This window comes from Stegostoma tigrinum, chromosome 11 (genome assembly GCF_030684315.1).
Source record: "Stegostoma tigrinum isolate sSteTig4 chromosome 11, sSteTig4.hap1, whole genome shotgun sequence".
Taxonomy (NCBI): Eukaryota; Metazoa; Chordata; class Chondrichthyes; order Orectolobiformes; family Stegostomatidae; genus Stegostoma; species Stegostoma tigrinum.
Genome location: NC_081364.1, coordinates 11,764,261 through 11,784,203, shown reverse-complemented (window position 1 = coordinate 11,784,203; position 19,943 = coordinate 11,764,261). Strand labels below are relative to the sequence as shown.

General features: G+C 42.2%; 1 protein-coding gene across 1 annotated transcript; it reads right to left on the bottom strand.

Annotated features, from left to right (window-relative positions):
* Positions 1 to 1,520: 1,520 nt before the first annotated feature.
* Positions 1,521 to 19,714, bottom strand: tlr9 (toll-like receptor 9). The gene is made up of 2 exons (XM_048547841.2): positions 19,611 to 19,714; positions 1,521 to 5,599 (listed from the first exon to the last, which is right to left on the bottom strand). Exons 1-2 carry the CDS (start codon positions 19,611 to 19,613, stop codon positions 2,456 to 2,458), a joined length of 3,147 nt encoding a protein of 1,048 aa, XP_048403798.1. The 5' UTR covers positions 19,614 to 19,714; the 3' UTR covers positions 1,521 to 2,455.
* Between the last annotated feature and the right edge of the window lie 229 nt (positions 19,715 to 19,943).

Genomic DNA, 19,943 nt, shown 5'->3' with positions numbered 1-19,943 from the left:
TATTATCTTGTGAACCCTGGACATTTGTGCTTTAAATTGCTGTGCCCTTCATTTTACAAACATTAATGTCTGTTCCAAATTGTGTGACAGTCTGTTAAAACTGTTGGCAAAAGTATTCTATAGACCAGAGTGTCTGCGTCATTGTACTGCCCAGCACAGTTTCTAAATGTGAGAGTATATAAAGGTGGGAGGTCACAGGGAAAGGAGTAGGCAAGATTTGAGTGTGGGATTGAGACAAATTATCCAGCTTGCAAACAGTTTGCTCTGAAATGCAGGCAGACGAGGCACTGAATTATGACTGACTATCTGTACAAGGCTCCACGAGGACCTGTATTATGTTTTAAACATGTAGAGCAGCCACTGATTTTTGTACCTGATACTGAATTTTGTTCAATAACTTGTCTGTCTTATATCTGTTTGATTTGTTATCAGTAGAATATTCTGGAAAGAGAATCCTATGTCGAATTTCTGCTTATGAAGTTTAAAGATGTGATTTTTTTGCCTTTTTGTCTTTATTCAAAATTAAAATAAAATATATTTTTTGTTAATCTGTTGCTCTTGTGGACTCTTGAAATAGCCTTCACCCTGACCACAGGATTCAGAGTCATGAGACTTGTGCTACGGGAGATCCTCAATTTTAGCTGGGATACCCAGTTGTGTTTGTACAGAGGCCAGATTGTTTCATTTCAATGTGGGGGGGGGGGGGGAAACTTCAGCAAAAATAAGTGCAAGGAACCGTGTGGGTTGAATTTTCACAGAGGCAGCTGTCCCCGTTTCTGTACACCATGTTGCTCCCATTCTGTCACTTTGTGCATTGAATTAGCTAGCTGGTGGGTTCCCCTTGTCTTCGCTTTCCCCCCACAGTCTCCATTTTCAAAGGATCATCCTCTACCATTTCTGTAGTAGGATGCCACCATCAAACACAACTTCCCGTCCACTCCACTGGCGGCATTCATAAGGACCAGTCCCTCTGTGATGCCTTGGCCCACTTCCCCCATCACTCTTAATGCTTCCTCATTCTCCCAAGGCTCTTTCTCATGTAATTGCAGAAGGTGTAAAATATACCCATTCACCTGTACCCTCCACACTGTCCAAGACCCCAAAACGCATGTTGTCTGGGAAGCAATGTTTTGCTTGTTTCAATCTTGTCACTGCTCATGATGCAGTTTACGTTGGTGAGAACAACCACAGGCTGAGTGTTTGCTTCGCAGAACACCTCTGCTCTGTCAGTAGGGATGACCCTGACCTTCCCGTTGTTTGCCAATTCATTAAATTACCTTGGTCCCATGGTAACATTTTCATCCTGGGCCTGTTACAATGTTCCAACGAAGCTCAACACAAGCTGGACAAACATTGTCTTATTGAATATGGAACTGGAAAGGCACAGCAGGTCAGACAGCATCCATGGAGCAGGGAAGTCAATGTTTTGGACTGAAACCCTAGCGTTGGGGTCCCTTCTCCTTAGATACTGTCTGATCTGCTGTGCTTTTCCAGCTCCACATTTATTGATGCTGGCTTCCAGCATCTGCAGTCCTTTCTGTCTCCAAACAACAACTCATTTTTGTCTAGGTATGTTTGCACTCTCTAGGGCTCAAAGTAATATTGGGTTCCACAAATTCAGAGTATAATGCCTATCCTCCATTTTTCTTATAACCCTTCTCCCATCCCTCTTGTTTGTGTCTTATTCAATTTACTCTCAGCACAACAGAGCTGTTTTCTCCTTTGCACATTTCCATTTACAACCATTCTATAACTCTATCGCTCCTTTACCATCTTTAGCACTCTCCTTGTCTTTTACTCTGGGCGCCGTGTCAGTCTGTTCCACTCACTACCCTCCTCCCTCTGTCACAGCATAAAAGCTACCATTTTCTAGCCCCATTTGATTCTGCAGTAGAGTCATACAATAGACTCAAAAGCTTAACTCTATGTTTTGCTCTCTCAACAGATACTACTGGACCTGCTGATTTTCTCCAACACTTTCTGTGTTTATTTCAGATTTCCATTTTCTGCGGTATTTTGCTTTTACTCAATTAACAACGTGGAGTCCTTCACTTCTTCTGCTCTCGTCCCACTCCCAGGAAGGTCAGCAGGAGCGAGAATGGAGGCGGAACACCTTGATGGATGACATTGGCACATGCTTATCATCTCCCTCCCATGCTCCAACCCAATCCCAGCAATGAAAACTCAGCCCTAGTTTCTAAAATCTCCCTTTCTACTTGAATCATTTGAAAAATGAACCAAGTTAAAGTGATTCAAAGTTTTTGATAGAGTACATTTTGGGGGAAACTCTTTCCTTACTCAGGTGAGTCCACATTAAAGGTCAGCACGATAGTTGGCAAAAGATAAAAATGAGAGCTGCACCTTCAAAGGTGATGTCAGGAAGCATTCCTTAACACCAAAGTGTAGTAGAAATCCTGTTACCAAGATACTTTGCCTTTGCTTGTCCTTCGTCAAATCAATGATTATGCCACAATTTGCTTTGTAAATTATATTCAAAGGGTAAAAAGCTCTCACTAAAATTTGGATCGTATTGCAACCTGTTGTCTCTGGTCAATACTTTTTGTAGCTTGAGCCAAAAATGTGGTTCTGCATGTGGATTGTGGGGCCAACTTAAGACCGAAGTTTTGCACAACCTCTTGCGTAACTGCAGATACTTTGACTTCCTCAGGGATTGATCCAGAAGGACTAGTACAATGACGTCAACCTTCTCGTCCAATAGCCGTTGATGTGTAATGAAGAAGGCCTGTCTTAATTGCCCACTCACAAAATAAGAGTTTGTCAGTACAAAGATTGTTTTCCTACTTTGGTAAATAGCATCATACAAGTTCTCTATCGATGACTTGCCAGGAATCCAATCCCTCTCCTCAAGGCACAGCCTGAAACTGCGTGGGCCTTTCTTCTCCAGATTGACTACCAGCTCGTCGTAAACCCAATCAGCAACCACTTTGCAAGTGGTGTCAAAAGCTATAAATGCATCGTAGTGCAGGTTTTCTGAGACGATTGTTGTACTCCCTTTTAACTTGGCAGCGCAGACATGGAAAGCATACCAGAAATCCCAACCAAACAGCTTATTCAGTATTGGTAAGACTGTGAAAGTTGCTGTTAGCAGAAAGGTCAAGATAAAGCTTATACTTCCGTAAACCTTTTGGCAGGAAAGGGGATCTGTTGAAAGGATGCTCATTCCCTGTTGCGATTCTGGAAACTCACATTTCCATCTTGTAGTGAGGTGTGGCAAGGACGCATTAGTATCTTCGATAAAGTGAATAAACCAGTCAGCATCACAGGTACAACTGAAAGGGTTATTGGCCAGAGCTAACACTTCCAAACCTTCCAGTAACTGAGAGGGAAAACTGTTTTTGTTTAATATTTTTATATGATTGTAGCTTAAGTCAAGATAGTGCATTGCCTTGACTTCGGAGAAAAATGCACTGGAAAGTTTCGTTATCACATTGTGATGCAGGACAAGTTTGGAAAATGTCTTGGGGAAGCGACATGGTTTATTGGGAAAGCCATGAAGTAAATTATGGCTTAAGTCTAGAATCTGTAGATTGACTAGCACTGTCAGATTGTCCCAATTGAAAAAGTCGATCTGATTTTTGTTGATGTAAAGCTCTTTCAGACTTGGCGGGAATCGAATCATTGCTCCTGGGGGCACAGTCTTTAGCTTATTTTCTGAGATATCCAGGAAAGTCAAATTATGAAGATTGTAGAAGAAACTCAAGTACGTGTTTGTTCCACTTTCCCACATTATGTTTAACATGTTGCCCTTAAAGTTCAATGCATTCAAAGAAGAGCTGTGCAGCTCAGTTGACACTCGTTTTGCTATTTGGTTATGGGCGAGACTCAAATTCCTGAGAGAAGGGAGCATCTTGATGAAGTCGAAGTTATGTCCCATACCTTTCATTTCAAAAGTGTAACTATTGTAACTGAGATCTAAAACCTCAAGCAATGGCATCTCTGAAAATGCCTTTTCGTAGTAAAAATCAATTCTATTGTGAGCAATGTCCAAGTACTTCAGTTTTTTCAACCTGTTGAACTGAGAACCGTTTAGCGCTTGTGTCAGATAATTCGAAGACAGCAAGAGACATTCGACATCTTCCAATCCTTCAAAATCTTCTGCTTTAATATTTGCAATGTTGTTGGATGATAAGTCAAAGGTCTTTGCATAAGAAGAACATCTTTGAAAGGAAAATCTATCAGAATGCTTAACTTCAGTACTTGCATCCTCATTATTCTCACCTTCGGGCCTTCTCTCAAAAAACTGTTGTTCTTGATATCTGTCCTCTTTAATTCTGCTATTTTCACGAACATACTGGTTGGAGTTCCATGTTGAAAATGACACTTTGTTTTCAGACAGCCCAATGTATTTCAATGTTGTTAAATTTTCAAAGAGTTTCAGGTCAACCGACTGTATGAAATTCATTCGGAAGTTTACGGATATAAGATTGGGAAGTGTGAGCAAAGGGTGTATGCCTCTCTGGTCCAGCTTGTTGAAAAAATACCCATCAATCTGAAATTTTCTCAAAGACGTTAGATTCACAAAAGAAGGAGGTAAGACCAAGCGATTAAAGGTTTTCAAAGGTACATAGTTATACATCAGGTTGAGATCTTGCAGCATGTGGAGATTTGCAAAAAATGTGGTAGTTTGAAGTTCATAGGCAAGAAAGTTGTCTGATAGATCGAGTTCAGTTAAACTTCCCAGAGATTGGAATAACTGGGCATTGAGCTGCCGAAGGGAGTTACCTCTGAGCACAAGCTGCTTCAGTTTTTGAAGGTTGAGGAAGGCTCCAGGGGACAGCTCAAGTGATTTGTTGCCTTTACAAGGGAAACAGGGTTGTGCAGCATGGTCGCATCGTTGGCAGTTCCACGCCAGAAGAAGTTGCTTCAAGTGAATGAGACGTTTAAAATCCTCTCCCGAAATGTGCTGAATCTTATTCTCACAGAGACTCAGCTTAGTCAAGGATTGTGGAAGACCTCTAGGCACAGCTGTGATGTTATTGAAGTCCATTTCTAATATGTTCAGTCTGTGCATTCTCTTAAATGTGCCCTCTGCAATAGTCATTGAGGTGTTGCATGGATTTTGGTAATAACAGTTCTTGCTGACATTCAGAACCTGAAGGTTTACTGGAGTGGAAACATTACTAAATTGCAGATTGATGATATTGTTGAGGACCAACCTCAAGTCAATAAGGTTTGCAGGCAATGGTGGGATTTTCTTTAGACTGTTTCCAGTAAGGTCGATTTTCTTCAACTTGCGAAGGTTAAGGAATGCTGTGGATTCAATGTTCAATTTACATTTTTTGCCAGGGGATCGGAGTTTCCCAGGGCGACAGTTATGACTCAGGTCAAGTATCTCAAGGTTTGGGACACCAGAAAAAGATTGTCTCTTGATCTCTTGAAGTGAATTAAAATTCAGCAGCAGCGTGGTTGCATTTTCGGATCTGATTTTAGGTACTGATGTTAAACCTCTGTTGCTGCAGTTAATCAGTCTGGACAGCCTCGTACCATCACAAGGCAGGTAGCTTGGAAAACGACAGAAGGCAAAGATGCAATTGAGAAGTACCAGCAGTAATTCTGTCAAACAATTCTTGCAATTATCCTGCAATTAAGTAAAATGAGAATAAATACTTTTTAAAATTCTAGATCTTATAAAATAGCATTTGTGTATGACTTGATTCTCTCTGTCAATCAATCATTAATCACCATAGAATAGGGCAGCATGGTGGCTCAGTGATTAGCACTGCTGCCTCACGGCACCAGGGACCCAGGTTCAATTCCACCCTCGGGCGACCGTCTGTGTGAAGAGTGCACGTTCTCCCCGTGTCTGTGTGGGTTGTCTTCGGGTGCTCCAGTTTCCTCTTACAGCCCAAAGATGTGCAAGTTAAGTCGATTGGCCATGCTAAATTGCCCATAGTGGTCAGGGATGTGTAGGTTAGGTGTGTTAGCCACGGGAAATGCAGGGTTATAGAGAAAGGGTAGGGGGACAGGTCTGGTGAGGTGCTTTGCAGATGGTCAGTGTGGACCTGTTGGGCAAAAAGGGCTGTTTCCAGAATGTGAAGAGTCTCTGATAATAATCCCTACAGTGCAGAAACAGGCTATTCAGCTCATCAAGTCCATACTAACCCTCAGAACAGCATCCCCTCCAGACCCACCTCCTATCCCATCCCTGTAATCCTGCATTTCCTGTAGCTAGTCAACCACTGTGGGCATTTAGCATGGCCAACCCATCTGCATACCGTTGGACTGTGGGAGGAAACTAGAGCACTTGGAGGAAACTTGCACAGATGCGGGGAAAATGTGTAAACTCCACACAGGCATTTAACTGGGCTGGGATTGATCCCAGGTCTCTGAAGCTGTCAGGTATCATTGCTAACCACTGGACCACCATACAAATTGACAGTGCCTTGGCCCTGATTCAGAAAAATGTGGCATTCTAGACCAAGTGAAGGGTTCTGATCAGCTAATGGCAGCTCTTTAGTGCAATGCAGTACTGTGGGAACGTTGCACTATTCAAGATACTAAGGAAAGAAGAATGAGAGAGCATTGATTTAAAGCAATGTGTGACCAAAACAAAAAAGGAAACTTTTCCACACAAGGCGCTGTGGTAGAGGTAGACTCAGTTGAAGCATTCAGGATGGCACTGCATAGAAATTTGGATAGAAATAATGGGCAGGGGTATACTGCAGGATAATTGCAAGAATTGTTTGAGAGAATTACTGCTTGTACATCTCAATTGCATCTTTGCCTGCTGTCTTTTTCCAAGCTACCTGCCTTGTGATGGTACGAGGCTTTCCAGACTGATTAACATTCCCACAGTACTGCGCTAAACTGAACTGCTGCTATGAGCTATTTGCCTTGGCCTTGAACTCTACAATTTTCTGATTTGGGGTCAAAGACACTGTCAATGTGCACAGTGGCTCACTGCATGGTAATCTAGGTGATAGAACTGATGCAGGCATGATGGGCTGAAAAGCCTTCCATTGTGCTGTTAGGATCTGTGATCAAACTGAAGAAGCGCAGGGGAGTTTGCCCTGTTGTTTGGGGCTATAGTTACTTCCCAATTAAAAATCAGATTACAGTGAAGGATGTGCTGATACAGATACATTGGCAGGCAGAAAGTCAACCTGCAACATCATCGCTGCTACTTGCAGCCTCTCTGTGCTGTGCAGGTGGGACCCTAATTGGCCCTGTTTTCAATGTGGCTATAGATGTTGGTTAGCTCGATGAGCTGGATGCTCCTTTGTAATGCCAACAGTGCAGGTTCAATTCCTGCACACTGTGAGGTTACTGTGAAGGTCATAACTTCTTACGTTGCCTGTAGCAATTGGGACCCTTGGGTTAAACACCCACCTATCGTGGGTCTCAGGCGAGAGAGTGGGACTGTGGTGACTTTACCTATTGGCGCTGGGGGACTATTTAGTCTTTGTAATTACTGGTCACTCCAACAAAAAATACTTCCCTCCTCTACTTTGAACACCAAATCATGGCATGCTGTAGGATGGACAGAGAATATTTCCTTTAGGAGACAATCGCTGATTACCATAATGTATTTGGAGCTGAATGTTTGGAAAGATAATGGAAGAGGGGAGCAGAATCAAAGAGCTGAGGTAACTGAGAAGAGGGCTCAGAGAAAACATGGTTCAGTGAATCATCTACCTTCTCTGCCCACTGTTTTCCTCTAAGGTTAATGCCCTTTGACTTTCGGTTTCATTATCATCACTGAGCTCCCCGACTATCTACAACCTTGGAGATTGAGCGTTTGGGAGAGCCATCATTGATTAGAAACTGAACTGGACCAGCCAAATAAATAATATTGGTGCAAGAGCAGGTCAGAGGCTGGAAATTCTGTGGCCAGTAACTCACCTACTTACTCCCAAAACCTTCTCACTGGCAACAAGGCACAGATCAGATGTGTGATGGAATATTTTTAATGCGATTCCTTCTCTGTCATTGGGTCAAAATTCCTGGAACACCTTCCCTAAAAGCATTGTGGATATTTACGCCACATGGGCCATTGTGTTTCAAGAAGGCAGCTCACCAACATGTTCTCCAGGGCAATTAAGGTCATGGATAAGGTGAATAGCCATGTCTTTTCTCCAGGGTAGGAGAGGCGTCCAAAACTAGAGAACATAGGGTTAAGAATTCATTGCCACGGAGCGCAGTGGAGGCCGGGATGTTAAATGTCTTCAAGGCAGAGATCGATAAATTCTTGATCTCATAAGGAATCAAGGGCTACGGGGAGAGTGCAGGGAAGTGGAGTTGAAATGCCCATCAGCCATGATTTAAATGGTGGAGTGGACTCGATGGGCCGAATGGCCTTACTTCCACTCCTATGTCTTATGGTCTTAAGATGAGAAAGGAAAGGCTTATAAAGGACTTGAGGGGCAATGTTTTCACACAGAGAGTGGTGCATGTTTGGATTGAGTGGCCTGAGGAAGTGGTAGAGATGCTTACAACATTTCAAAGACATTTGGACAGGTGCATGAACGGGCAAGGTTTAGAGGGGTATGAGCAAAGCACATGCAAATGAACCAATTTGGTTTAGGAAATGTGGTAGGCATGGATGATATGGATCAAAGAGTCTGTTTCCATGCTGTATGACTCTATGATGTGATATGACACTAAGGTATAACAGATTCAAAGTTGAGATGAAGAGAAAGTACTTCAGTCAAAGGGTCATGAATCTGTGGAATTCACCATTCTAGAGTTCAGCAGACACTGGGACATTGATTAAGTTTAAGGAAGAGAGTGGTCTTTCTACTTTCTAAGGATTGGTGAATAGCTAGTGAAGTTTGTATGTTTCAGAAAGACAGCAGGGATAATCTGGGAAATTACAGGCTGGTGAGACTTAGGTCAATGATAGGGAAATTAATGAGGAGATTTTTAGGATTAGAATGTACTCACCTTTGGACAATTTTCGACTTAGCGATAGACAGCAAGGTTTTGTGTGGGGAAGGCCATGTTTTACCAACCTGATTGAGTTTTTGGTGGAAGTAACAAAATGATTGATGAGCAGGGCAGTGGATGTTATCTACATGGACTTTCGCAAGGTCTTTGACGAGGTCTGTCATGCAGGCTTATATAAAAGATGAAGTCACATGGAATCCACAATGAGCTGATAAGATGAATATAGAACTGGCTTAGTCATAGAAGACAGAGAATAGCAGTGGAAGCGTACCTTTCTGACTGGAGATCTGCAGGGATCGGTGGTGGGAGCCTGTTGTTTGTAATATATATGAATGGTTTGAAGGAGAACGTAGATGGTCAGAAGTGCGGACAACACAAAGACTGTGGGACTGGCAGATAGTGAGGAGGATTGCTAGAGGTTGCAGCAGAATATGGATAGACTGGAGAATTGGGTAGGGAAGTGACAGATGGAGTTTAATCCAGACAAATGCGAGGTGATGAATTTTTGGAGATCTAATACAGGAGGGAAGAATACACTAAATGGCAGAACCCTTAGTAGCATCAACATACAGAGGGATACTTGTCTACACGTCTACAGTTCCCTGAAATTGGCAACACAAGTGGATAAAGTGGTCAAAAAGGACATGGCATGCTTGTCTTCATTGGTCAGGGCACAGAGTTTAAAAATTGGCAAGTCACGTTGCAACTGTATAGAACTTAAGTTAAGCTCCATGTGGAATATTGTGCAAGGTTTTGGTCATCACATTACCAGAAGGATGTGGAGGTTTTGGAAAGGGTACAGAAAGGTTTACCATGATTTTACCTGGATCGAGAGCATTATGAGGAGAGATTGTACAAAATAGGCTAGGGAGTGGAGAGAAGTTGGGATTTAGATAGTTCTAATTAGCACTCCCTGACAACCCCAAAGCTTGATGCTCGATTGGTCAAACTCTAATTGACAGTTTATTGGACATATCAGTTGGACATCTTCACCAAAGGACATTGACCTCTTAAGATAATAGTTCATGTTATGGTTTGTTTTCACTTGAACATCCAAGGTGGGGAATGTTGGTTTGGGGGAGTGGGGTGTCTCTACCTGATAGAGATTCACAAACTTATATGAGGCATGGATAGCATGGATATTTGGATGATTTTCACCAGGGTGTAAATGTCAATTACTAGGGGATATAGGTTTAAGGTAAAAGAGGGTGAGTTTAAACGAGATGTGAGAGGTACATTTTTCACATAGAGCATGGTATAGTGCCGGGAATGCGCTATCAGAGGAGGTGGATACAATAGCAACATTTAAGAAACATCTTGATGGGTATGTATAAGCTGGGAATAGAGGGATAATATATTGGCTCAGGCTTGGTGGGACAAAGGGCCTTTTACTGTATTCTTCTTTGTCCTTTGAGAGAGGCAGGTTTGTGCTCCAGAAATGCTGCTTGGCCTGCTGTGTTCATCCAGCCACATACTTTTTAATTAGTAATATAGAACATAGAACATAGAACATTACACCACAGTACAGGCCCTTTGGCCCTCGATGCTGTGTCGACCTGCCATACTGATCTCAAGCCCATCTAACCTACACTATTCCATGTACGTCCATATGCTTGTCCAATGATGACTTAAATGTACCTAAAGTTGGTGAATCTACTACCATTGCAGGCAAAGCGTTCCATTCCCTTACTACTCTCTGAGTAAAGAAACCACCTCTGACATCTGTCCTATATCTTTCACCCCTCAATTTAAAGCTATGCCCCCTCGTGCTTGCCGTCGCCATCCTAGGAAAAAGGATCTCCCTATCCACCCTATCTACCCCTCTGATTATTTTATATGTTTCAATTAAGTCACCTCTCAACCTTCTTCTCTCCAATGAAAACAGCCTCAAGTCCCTCAGCCTTTCCTTGTAAGACCTTCCCTCCATACCAGGCAACATCCGAGTAAATCTCCTCTGCACCCTTTCCAAAGCTTCCACATCCTTCTTATAATGCGATGACCAGAACTGTACACAATACTCCAAGTGCGGCCGCACCAGAGTTTTGTACAGCTTCACCATAACCTCTTGGTTCCGGAACTCGATCCCTCTATTAATAAAAGCTAAAACACTGTAAGCCTTCTTAACAGCCTTGTCAACCTGGGTGGCAACTTTCAAGGTTCTGTGTACATGGACACCAAGATCTCTCTGCTCATCTACACTGCTAAGAATCTTACCATTAGCCCTGTACTTTGCCTTCCAGTTACTCCTACCAAAGTGCATCAGTTCACACTTGTCTGCATTAAACTCCATTTGCCACCTCTCAGCCCAGCTCTGCAGCATACCTACAACATCCTTTGTCACTATCCACAACTCTACCGGCCTTGGTGTCGTCTGCAAATTTACTAACCCATCGTTCTGCGCCCTCATCCAGGTCATTTATAAAAATGACAAACAGCAGTGGACCCAACACCGACCCTTGTGGTACACCACTAGTAACTGGTCTCCAGGATGAACATTTCCTATCACCTACCACCCTGTCTTCTTTCAGCAAGCCAATTTCCGATCCAAACTGCAATATCTCCCACAATCCCATTCCTCTGCATTTTGTACAATAGCCTACTGCGGGGAACCTTATCGAACGCCTTGCTGAAATCCATATACACCACATCAACCGGTTCACTCTCATCAGGTAGGAAAGTGAAGATGGGGCTGAGTTAAGATCAGTCGTGTCAAATAGTGGAGCAGACTCAAGGGACAGAATTGCTTACTCCTGGTCCAAGTTCTTATCTCCTTATTTAATGATGACAGCAGCTTTAACAACCCTCAAGGAGGTTGACAAGATTGAAAATAGAAAAAGGCACTTGAAGGCATCTAATACATTCAACATTCACTGCTTCCAACACAATGTATGTGCATATCATCTGCAAAATGTACTGCAGCAACTTACCAAGAATCCTTAGCCAGTGTCTTCCATATCTGCAATCTCTGCCATCTGGAAGGAAATGGCCAGCAGATGCATGAAACACCACCACTGGCAACTTCCCTCAAAACCACACACCATCTGAACTTGGAATTCTACTATCATTCCTTCACCATCATGTCATTGGGTCTAAATGCAGGAACTTCCTCACTCAAAGCGTTGTAGATTTGGGGCAGCATGGGGGCCGTTAGCACTGCTGCTTCACAGCACGAGGAACCCGGGTTCGATTCCACCCTTGGGCAACTGTTTGTTTGGAGTTTGCACGCTCTCCCCATGTCTGCGTGGGTTTCCTCCAGGTGCTCCGGTTTCCTCCCACAGCCCAAAGATGTGCAGGCTAGGTAAATTGGCCATGCTAAATTGCCCACGGGGATGTGTAGATTAGGTGGGTTATTGGGGGACGAGTCTGTGTGGGATGCTCTGAGGTTCGGTGTGGACTTGTTGGGTTGAAGGGCCTGTTTCAATACTGTAGGGATTCTATAAAAAAGATATATACACTACATAGGGGCAGTGGTTCAAGAAGGCAGCTCACTGCCACCTTCTCCAGGGCAATTAAGGATGACAAATAAATGTTGGCCTAGCTAGCAATAGTCACATCCTGTGAACAAATAAAAGGGAATGCAGCAGAGATTGTCATGTCTGAGTGGGGCTCCTGAGCCTCACTATTTGATACTATTCACAAAGTTGACAATGCCATGAACAATCATCTTAAGAGATCAATGTACTTTGGTGAAGATGTCCAACTGGTATGTCCAATAAACTGACAATTAGAGTTTGACCAATCAAGCATCAAGCTTTAGGGTGATGCAGAGGTTAGTAATTAGAGCTATCTAAATCCCAACTTCTCTCCACTCTTCTGCCTATTTTGAAGTTTTAGCAAAGATTACCCATGGCCATCCACATTATCTCCCCTGTTGGAAGTAGGAAAATTGCTCAAAGCTGTAATGTTGGGGGGAAAAGTGAAAAGTCGACATTTAGAAATGGGAAATTGTATTTGATGACGTTGTTGGGGTTTTTGAGGATGTAACATACAGAATTGAGAACGGGAAGTAAGCAGACATAGTATATTTGGATTTTCAGAGGGTTTTTGAGAAAGTTCCCCACAACAAAATTAGAACACAGGATAGAAGGTAACATACTGGCATAGCTTAGGGGTTGGCCAAAAGATGGAACACACAGAGTGCAGAAAAGGGGCAGTTCCTGCATAGCAGACTGTAACTAGTAGCAGGTTCTGAGAAAGGGTCACCGGACCCGAAACATTAACTCTGTTTTCACGGATGCTGCCAGATCTGTTGAGCTTTTCCAGCAACTTTGTTTTTGTAACTAGCAGGGTCCACAATGATCTGTACTGAGGTCCCAGCTATTCACAATACATTTTGATGTTTTGGATGTGAGGATTCAGTGTAATATTCCCAAATTTGTGGATGGCACAAAGCTAGAAGGCAGTGCAGAAGTTATTAAGTTAAGAAGGCATGCCAAGGCTAGGTGGCATTTATTTTAATGCAAGGAGTTGCAAGTAAGTTAAGGGTGTTAATTAATGCAAAAGAGGGAGAAAATAAATTTTGAGGGTAAACTTACAAGTAATATCAAGACAGACAGTAAGCACTTCTTCAGATATACAGAAAGGAAGAGAGAAGACTAAGTGAACATAGACCCCTAGAGAATGAGGTTGGAATAACAATAGTCATTGAAGTCATAGAACCCTTACAGGGCAGGAAGACTATATTTGGCACATTGAATCCCCACTGACTCTCCAAAGAACATTCCATGCAGACCCAACCCCCTGCTCAATCCCTGTAACCCCACATTTCCCATGGGTAACCCATCTAACCTCACCATCCTGGACACGACAGACAATTTAGCATGGCCAATCTACCTAACTGGGAACTAGAAAATGACAGTGGAGCTGAAAATATACCTTGCATCAGTCTTCACAACAGATACACCAAAAGCATTCCAAAATTATTAAATAATGAAGGTGGAAAGTGAGCAAAGAAAATAAATGTAATAACTATGAACAGAGGAAAAAATGCAAGGGAAAATAATGGCGCAATAGGCCAGTTGGTCCCTCGGACCTGATGGAGTGCATCCTCTGATATTGAAGGGAGCGGATGCACTGGTAGTACTCTTCCAAAAAAGTTCTGGAAGATTCTGAAAAAGTTCTAGACGATTGGAAAATTGCCAATGTTCAGCACTGTCATTTAAAAAGAGAACAAGGCAGATAAAGGTAAATGTAAACCAGCTAAGATGACAGAGTGGCTCATTGGTTAGCACTGTCACCTCATTACACCAGGATCCTGGGTTTCATTCCATGTGCGGGTGACTGTCTGTGTGGCGTTTGCACGTTCTTCCTGTGTCTGTGTGGGTTTCCTCCTGGTGCTCCAGATTCCTCCAACCGTCCAAAGGTTAAGTAAATTTCTCATAGTGTCCAGGGATGTGTAGATTAGATTGATTACCCGTGGGAAATGCACGGTTACAGGCAGTGAGTCAGGGTGGGATGTTCTTTGGAGGGTTGGCATGGACTCAATGGGCTGAATGGTCTGCTTCCACACTGTAGGGTTTCTATGTTGATGGGAAAATGTTACCGTCTATTATAAAGGACGCAATAGAAGGACATTTGAAATACATAACATGATCAAGCAGAGTCAGCACAGCTTCATGAAAGGGAAATCATGCCTGACAAATTTACTAGAATTCTTCGATGAGATAAGAAGCAGGACCTGTATTCTCTCACATTTTGAAGAAAGAGGAGTGGTTGCATTGAGACCAAAGAAAACATTTAAATGGACAGGCGGTAGAAGCAGATAAGATGTTGTTAGCATCTAATTCTGTTAGTGGATTGCTAAACACCAACAACTTCAAGAAATAAGGGAAATAGATTTTAGGACCACAGATTTGTCACTGTCAATAGTAAGTGGGGTTTGGGGAATTTATTAATTATGACTTTGGGGGTACATGTGTAAGTTTTCTTTATTCCTTTCCAAGGTGTGGGTGTCACTGACCACTTAGCATCCATTCCTATTTGCCCAGAGACTAGTTAAGTGTCAACTACATGGCAGTGTCCTTCCCAGAATGACAATACTGAGCCAGATAGATTTTGCTGACAATCAACAATAGTTTCACAGTTGTCATTAATCTCATCATTCCAGACACTTATTGAGTATCAAATTTCATCATCTGCCATGGCAGGATTCAAACCCAAGTACCCATCATAGATTCCCTCCAGCGTGGAAATGGGCCATTCAGCTCAGCAAGTCCACACCACCGCTCTGAAGAGCATCCCACCCCCAATCCCATACCCCTGCATTTTCCATGTCTAATCCGCCACACGTAAACATCCCTGGGCAAAATGGGAAATTTAACATGGCCAATCCACCTAGCCTGCACATTTTTGGACTGTGGGAGGAAATTCGGCCACCCAGAGGAAACCCGCACAGATACAGGGAGAATGTGCAAACTCCACACAGACAGTCGCCTGAGGATGGAATTGAGCCTGTGTCCTTAGCGCGATGAAGTAGCAGTGCTAACCACTGAGCCCTATTAGGAAGGCTTCTGGTTAATAGCCTGGTGATAATAAAACTAGACCATCACCTCACCATTTTGTAAACTTATAGAAGTATGAAAAATATAAAACAATATAAGAATGTAATACTTATGAATGCAGCAGGGGTAAGTCCTTTTAGCAAGCAGGTGTATGAAAGGATCTATGTACTAACAGGCAAAAAGCTGTGGAAATACTTGCAGTGGTAGACATGAGAGGCCTGGCTATGTATTTATCAAGAATTTTAAGGGCTTTCCATTATGAGAAGCAATCAGAAAACAATTTGCCTATTGAATCCTATAACTGATAGTCATTCACTCTGGAACAATGTTTACTCAGCAAAACATGTTGTGGAAAAGACTTTGGAGGATAGATCTTATGAGATGTTGGAATGAAAGGCGACTTTGAAAAACAAGCAACAGATTATGAAGAGGATTGCTATCATGAATTCAAGATAACAAAGTGTGGAGCTGGATGAACACAGCAGGCCAGGCAGCATCTCAGGAGCACAAAAGCTGACGTTTCAGGCCTAGACCCTTCATCAGAGAGGGTTATCAGTATCACTATCCCATTATCACTGCTATCATGAATTGTTGTAATCTTAGTGACCTCTTTTGTTTTCAAGAGGGTTTAGGAATACAAAGTTTTTTGAAGATTGATCATATAATAATTAAACATATAATTAATGATCATTTTGTATATTTTCAAATAAATAGCTTTTTTGTTATTTGCTTATTAGGAATAAAAAGAAGGGTTCTACTCATATCTAATTCTGTAAATACAGTGCTAAAAACCAAAGAATTAAAGGTAATTTAATACTCTTGCTTATTGATGCTCCTTTGCAACATTATCTCAAAAAGGTCAGGACCCAGATGGAGAGTGCTACTTCCCTGACCCCTCCATCTTGTTCAAATTGATAGATGGCCTTTCCAACATCCAGTTCTGAATGCGCAGAAATTTTCTCCAAATATTGTGAAGACTGAAGCCATTGTCTTTGGCCTTCACCACAAACTTCATTCCCCATCCCTCTCCCAGGCAAATAGCTCAGGCTGAGCCAGACTGTTTGCAAACTTAGAATCTGAGCAGAGCCTAAAGTTATCTTTGGATCACAAATCCATGTTGTCACTAAGTCTGCATGTTTATAAATCAGTAACATCACCTGACTTGAGTCACCTCATCCGTTCATCTGCTGATGAAACTGTGACTGATGCCTATGTACTTCTATCTTCTGTTCCCCATAATCCTAAACTCAGCTAAATCTCTGCTGCCATGTTCTAACAAAGAGATTATACAAATATATTAAGAGTAAAAGAGCAATAAGAGAGAGAGAGTTGGGCCCCTTAAAGATCAAAGAGGTCCACCTCAAGATATAAACTTTGTGTTGAAACTCAGGAGAAGGGAAAGATGTTAAATGAATATTTCGTGTCAATTTTTACAGTGGAGAAAGAAATGGGGGCTAGAGAGCTTGGAAATTAGTATGGATGTTTAGAAAACAGTTCACATTACAGAAGAGGAAGTGCTGGAGGTCTTAGAAAATATGAAAGTTAGTAAATTTTTGGACCTCACCTAATGTATCCCAGGATGTTTGGGAAGTTAAGGAGGAAATTGTGGGGAACCTCGCAGAAATATTTGTGTCATCTGCAGCTGTATGGGGAGGCAATGGCCTAGTGGTATTATTGCTGGATGCTTAGTCCAGAGACCCCGATAATGTTCTGAGGACCTGAGTTCAAAACCTTCCACAGCAGATGGTGGAGTTTGAATTCAATAAATATCTGGATTGAATAATCTAGTGATGACCATGAATCTGCTGGTGATTGTTGGGAAAAACCCAACTGGCTCACTGATGTCCTTCAGAGAAGGAAACTGCCAGCCTTACCTGGTCTGTCTTACATGTGACCCCAGACCCACAGCAATGTGGTTGACTCTTAATTTCCCAGAGGGCAGTTAGGGATGGGCAATAAATGCTGGTATATCTGGTGATGCCCTCACCCTGTCAATGAATATAAAAAAAGCTATGGATGACATGCTGGATGACTGGAGAGTGGCTAATGTATCTTTGTTTAAGAAAGGATGTAAGGAGATGTCAGTAAGTTATAGACCTGTGAGTCTGACTTTGGTGCTGGGTAAATTGCTGGAGGTGATCCTGTAAGATAGGATTTATGTGCAGTCGGAGAGGCGAGGAATGATTAGGGATAACCAACGTAGTTTTGTGCGGGAAATCGTGTCTCACAAACTTGATTCAGCTTTTTGAGGCTGTAACCAAAAAGACTGATGAGAGCAGAGAGGTGGGCATTGTTTACTTGGATTTTAGTAAAGCCTTTGAGAAAGTTCTGAATGGTAGACTAATTAATAAAGTCATATTACATGGGATTCAGTGTGTATTTGCCAGTTGGGTACAAATTTGGCTTAATGGCAGGAGACAGAGAGTGCTGGTAGAGAGTTGGTTCTCAGAATGGAGGCCTGTTACTGGCAGTGTTGCATGGAGGTTGGTACTGGATCCACTTCTGTTTGTCATTTATATAAATGATTTAGATGGTAAGTTAGAAGGCATGATTGGTAAGTTTGTGAATGCCACCAAAATTGGTGATATGGTGGACGGTGAAGAAAGATAGCTAAGATTACAAAGAGATTTTGACCAATGGGGTCATTGGGCTGAGAAGTGGCAGATGGAGTTTAATTTGAATAAATGTAAAGTATTACATTTTGCTAAAACAAATGAGGGCAATTTCAATTAAAAGTAGGCCCTTGGGTATTGCTGTGGAACAGAGAAACCGAGGGGTTCATGTACGCAGTTCCTTGAAGCTTTCGTACAGGGTGCTTAAGAAGGCATTTGGCATGCTTGCCTTCATGGCTTAGACCTTTGAATATAGAAGTTGGAACATCATCTTGAAGTTGTACAGGACAATGCTGAGTTCTCTCCTGGAGTATTATGTTCAGTGCTGATCACCTGTTATAGGAAGGATATTAATAAGGTTGAGAGGGGTTAGAAAAGATTTACCAGGATGTTGCCAGGGATGGAGGGTTTGAGTTATAAGGACAGACAGGACAGGCTGCGACCTTTCTCTGGAGCATAGGAGGGAAAATCATGACGAGTATAGATAAGGTGAATGGCAGGTGTCTTTTCCCAGTGGTGGAAGATTTCAAGACTAGGGACATATTTTCAAGGTGAGAGGAAAAAGACATTAAAAAGACACAAGGGGCAACTTTTTTTACACAGGGAATGGTTTGTGTATGGAATGAACTTCCAGAGGAAGTGGTGGATGTGGGAACAGTCACAACTTTTAAAAGATATTTGGATAAGTGCATGAATAAGAAATATTGGGAAGGATATGGGCCAAGCACAGGCAAGTGGGCTTGGTTCAATTTGGGGTTATGGTAGCGTAGACTGGTTGGATTGAAAGGTCTGTTTCCATGCTGCCAGGCTCTATGAGTCTGTAATTCATACCAAGTCCCATTCACCTGTCACCCTCATGATCACTGATCGACGTCTCTTCCCTGATGATCAACACCTTGATGTTAAAATTCTCGCTGTTGTTTTTATATCCTTCCAAGGCCTCATCACTTTCTGATCTGTGCAATCTCCTGCAGCTTTCCGATCTCCAAGATACTTGCATTCCTCAAATTCTGATATCTTGTTCTCTGCCACTGGCAAACTAGCCCTCTTAGGAATTTCATCTCTGTGTCTCTCCAGTTTCCTAATACTCTCTCTTCGTTAAAGACACTCCATAAAACCTTGCACATTTGCCAAGTTTTGATGGAGACAATGGACTAACTAGAATGAAATGAAACAAAGGTACAAAAGACATTGTGAAGCACAATGAATGCAAAGAAATGGGGCATTACGTATAATGAAGGTAAGGGCTCAATATTGGGACATGAATGACAATTGAAGACAGAGAAGTAAGTTTCCATAAATTATTGTGAAGAGATAGAAAATGTCTCCTAAACATTACATGGAATGGATATTGCACCTCTCTTGTACAGCACTCAGTTATGGAGAGGGAGAAGGGAGGGGAGATAAGTAAAGTAAAAAAAATGTAAACTTGTTTCATTTTTTTAACTTAATTTTCCTCTCTTGAAGCTTGGTCAAAACTGAAATGCTATTTTCACCAATCTGTATCCTAGTCTGTGGAAAATAGATTTGCACACAATGCACTTGATCCAAACTGAAAAATTTGCCGTAATGCAATCTTAAATGCACTTACCATTTCATCGGTATCTTTTGCAAATGCAAAGTTGTCGGTCAAGAAAGTTTTCTGCCTGTGTCCAAAGTTATCAAACTTGCTCTGCTGTTTCCAATTGCAATGTAGTTATTTGGTCACATGAGATTGAGTGTGACCAGCTGTATTTCCTTTGTGGAACCAACTGCGAATTGTAACTCACTGCTAAAGTTTCACTTCTGCTCTCCTTCAGAAATAGCCATGAAATTGCACATACCCTCTGGTGACACTGATCTCCCAAGGCATTGCTACTCAGAATGAGACGAACGATTTGCCGTAACAGGTTAAAGCAGTAACCAAGTTGGAACTGGGATTGGT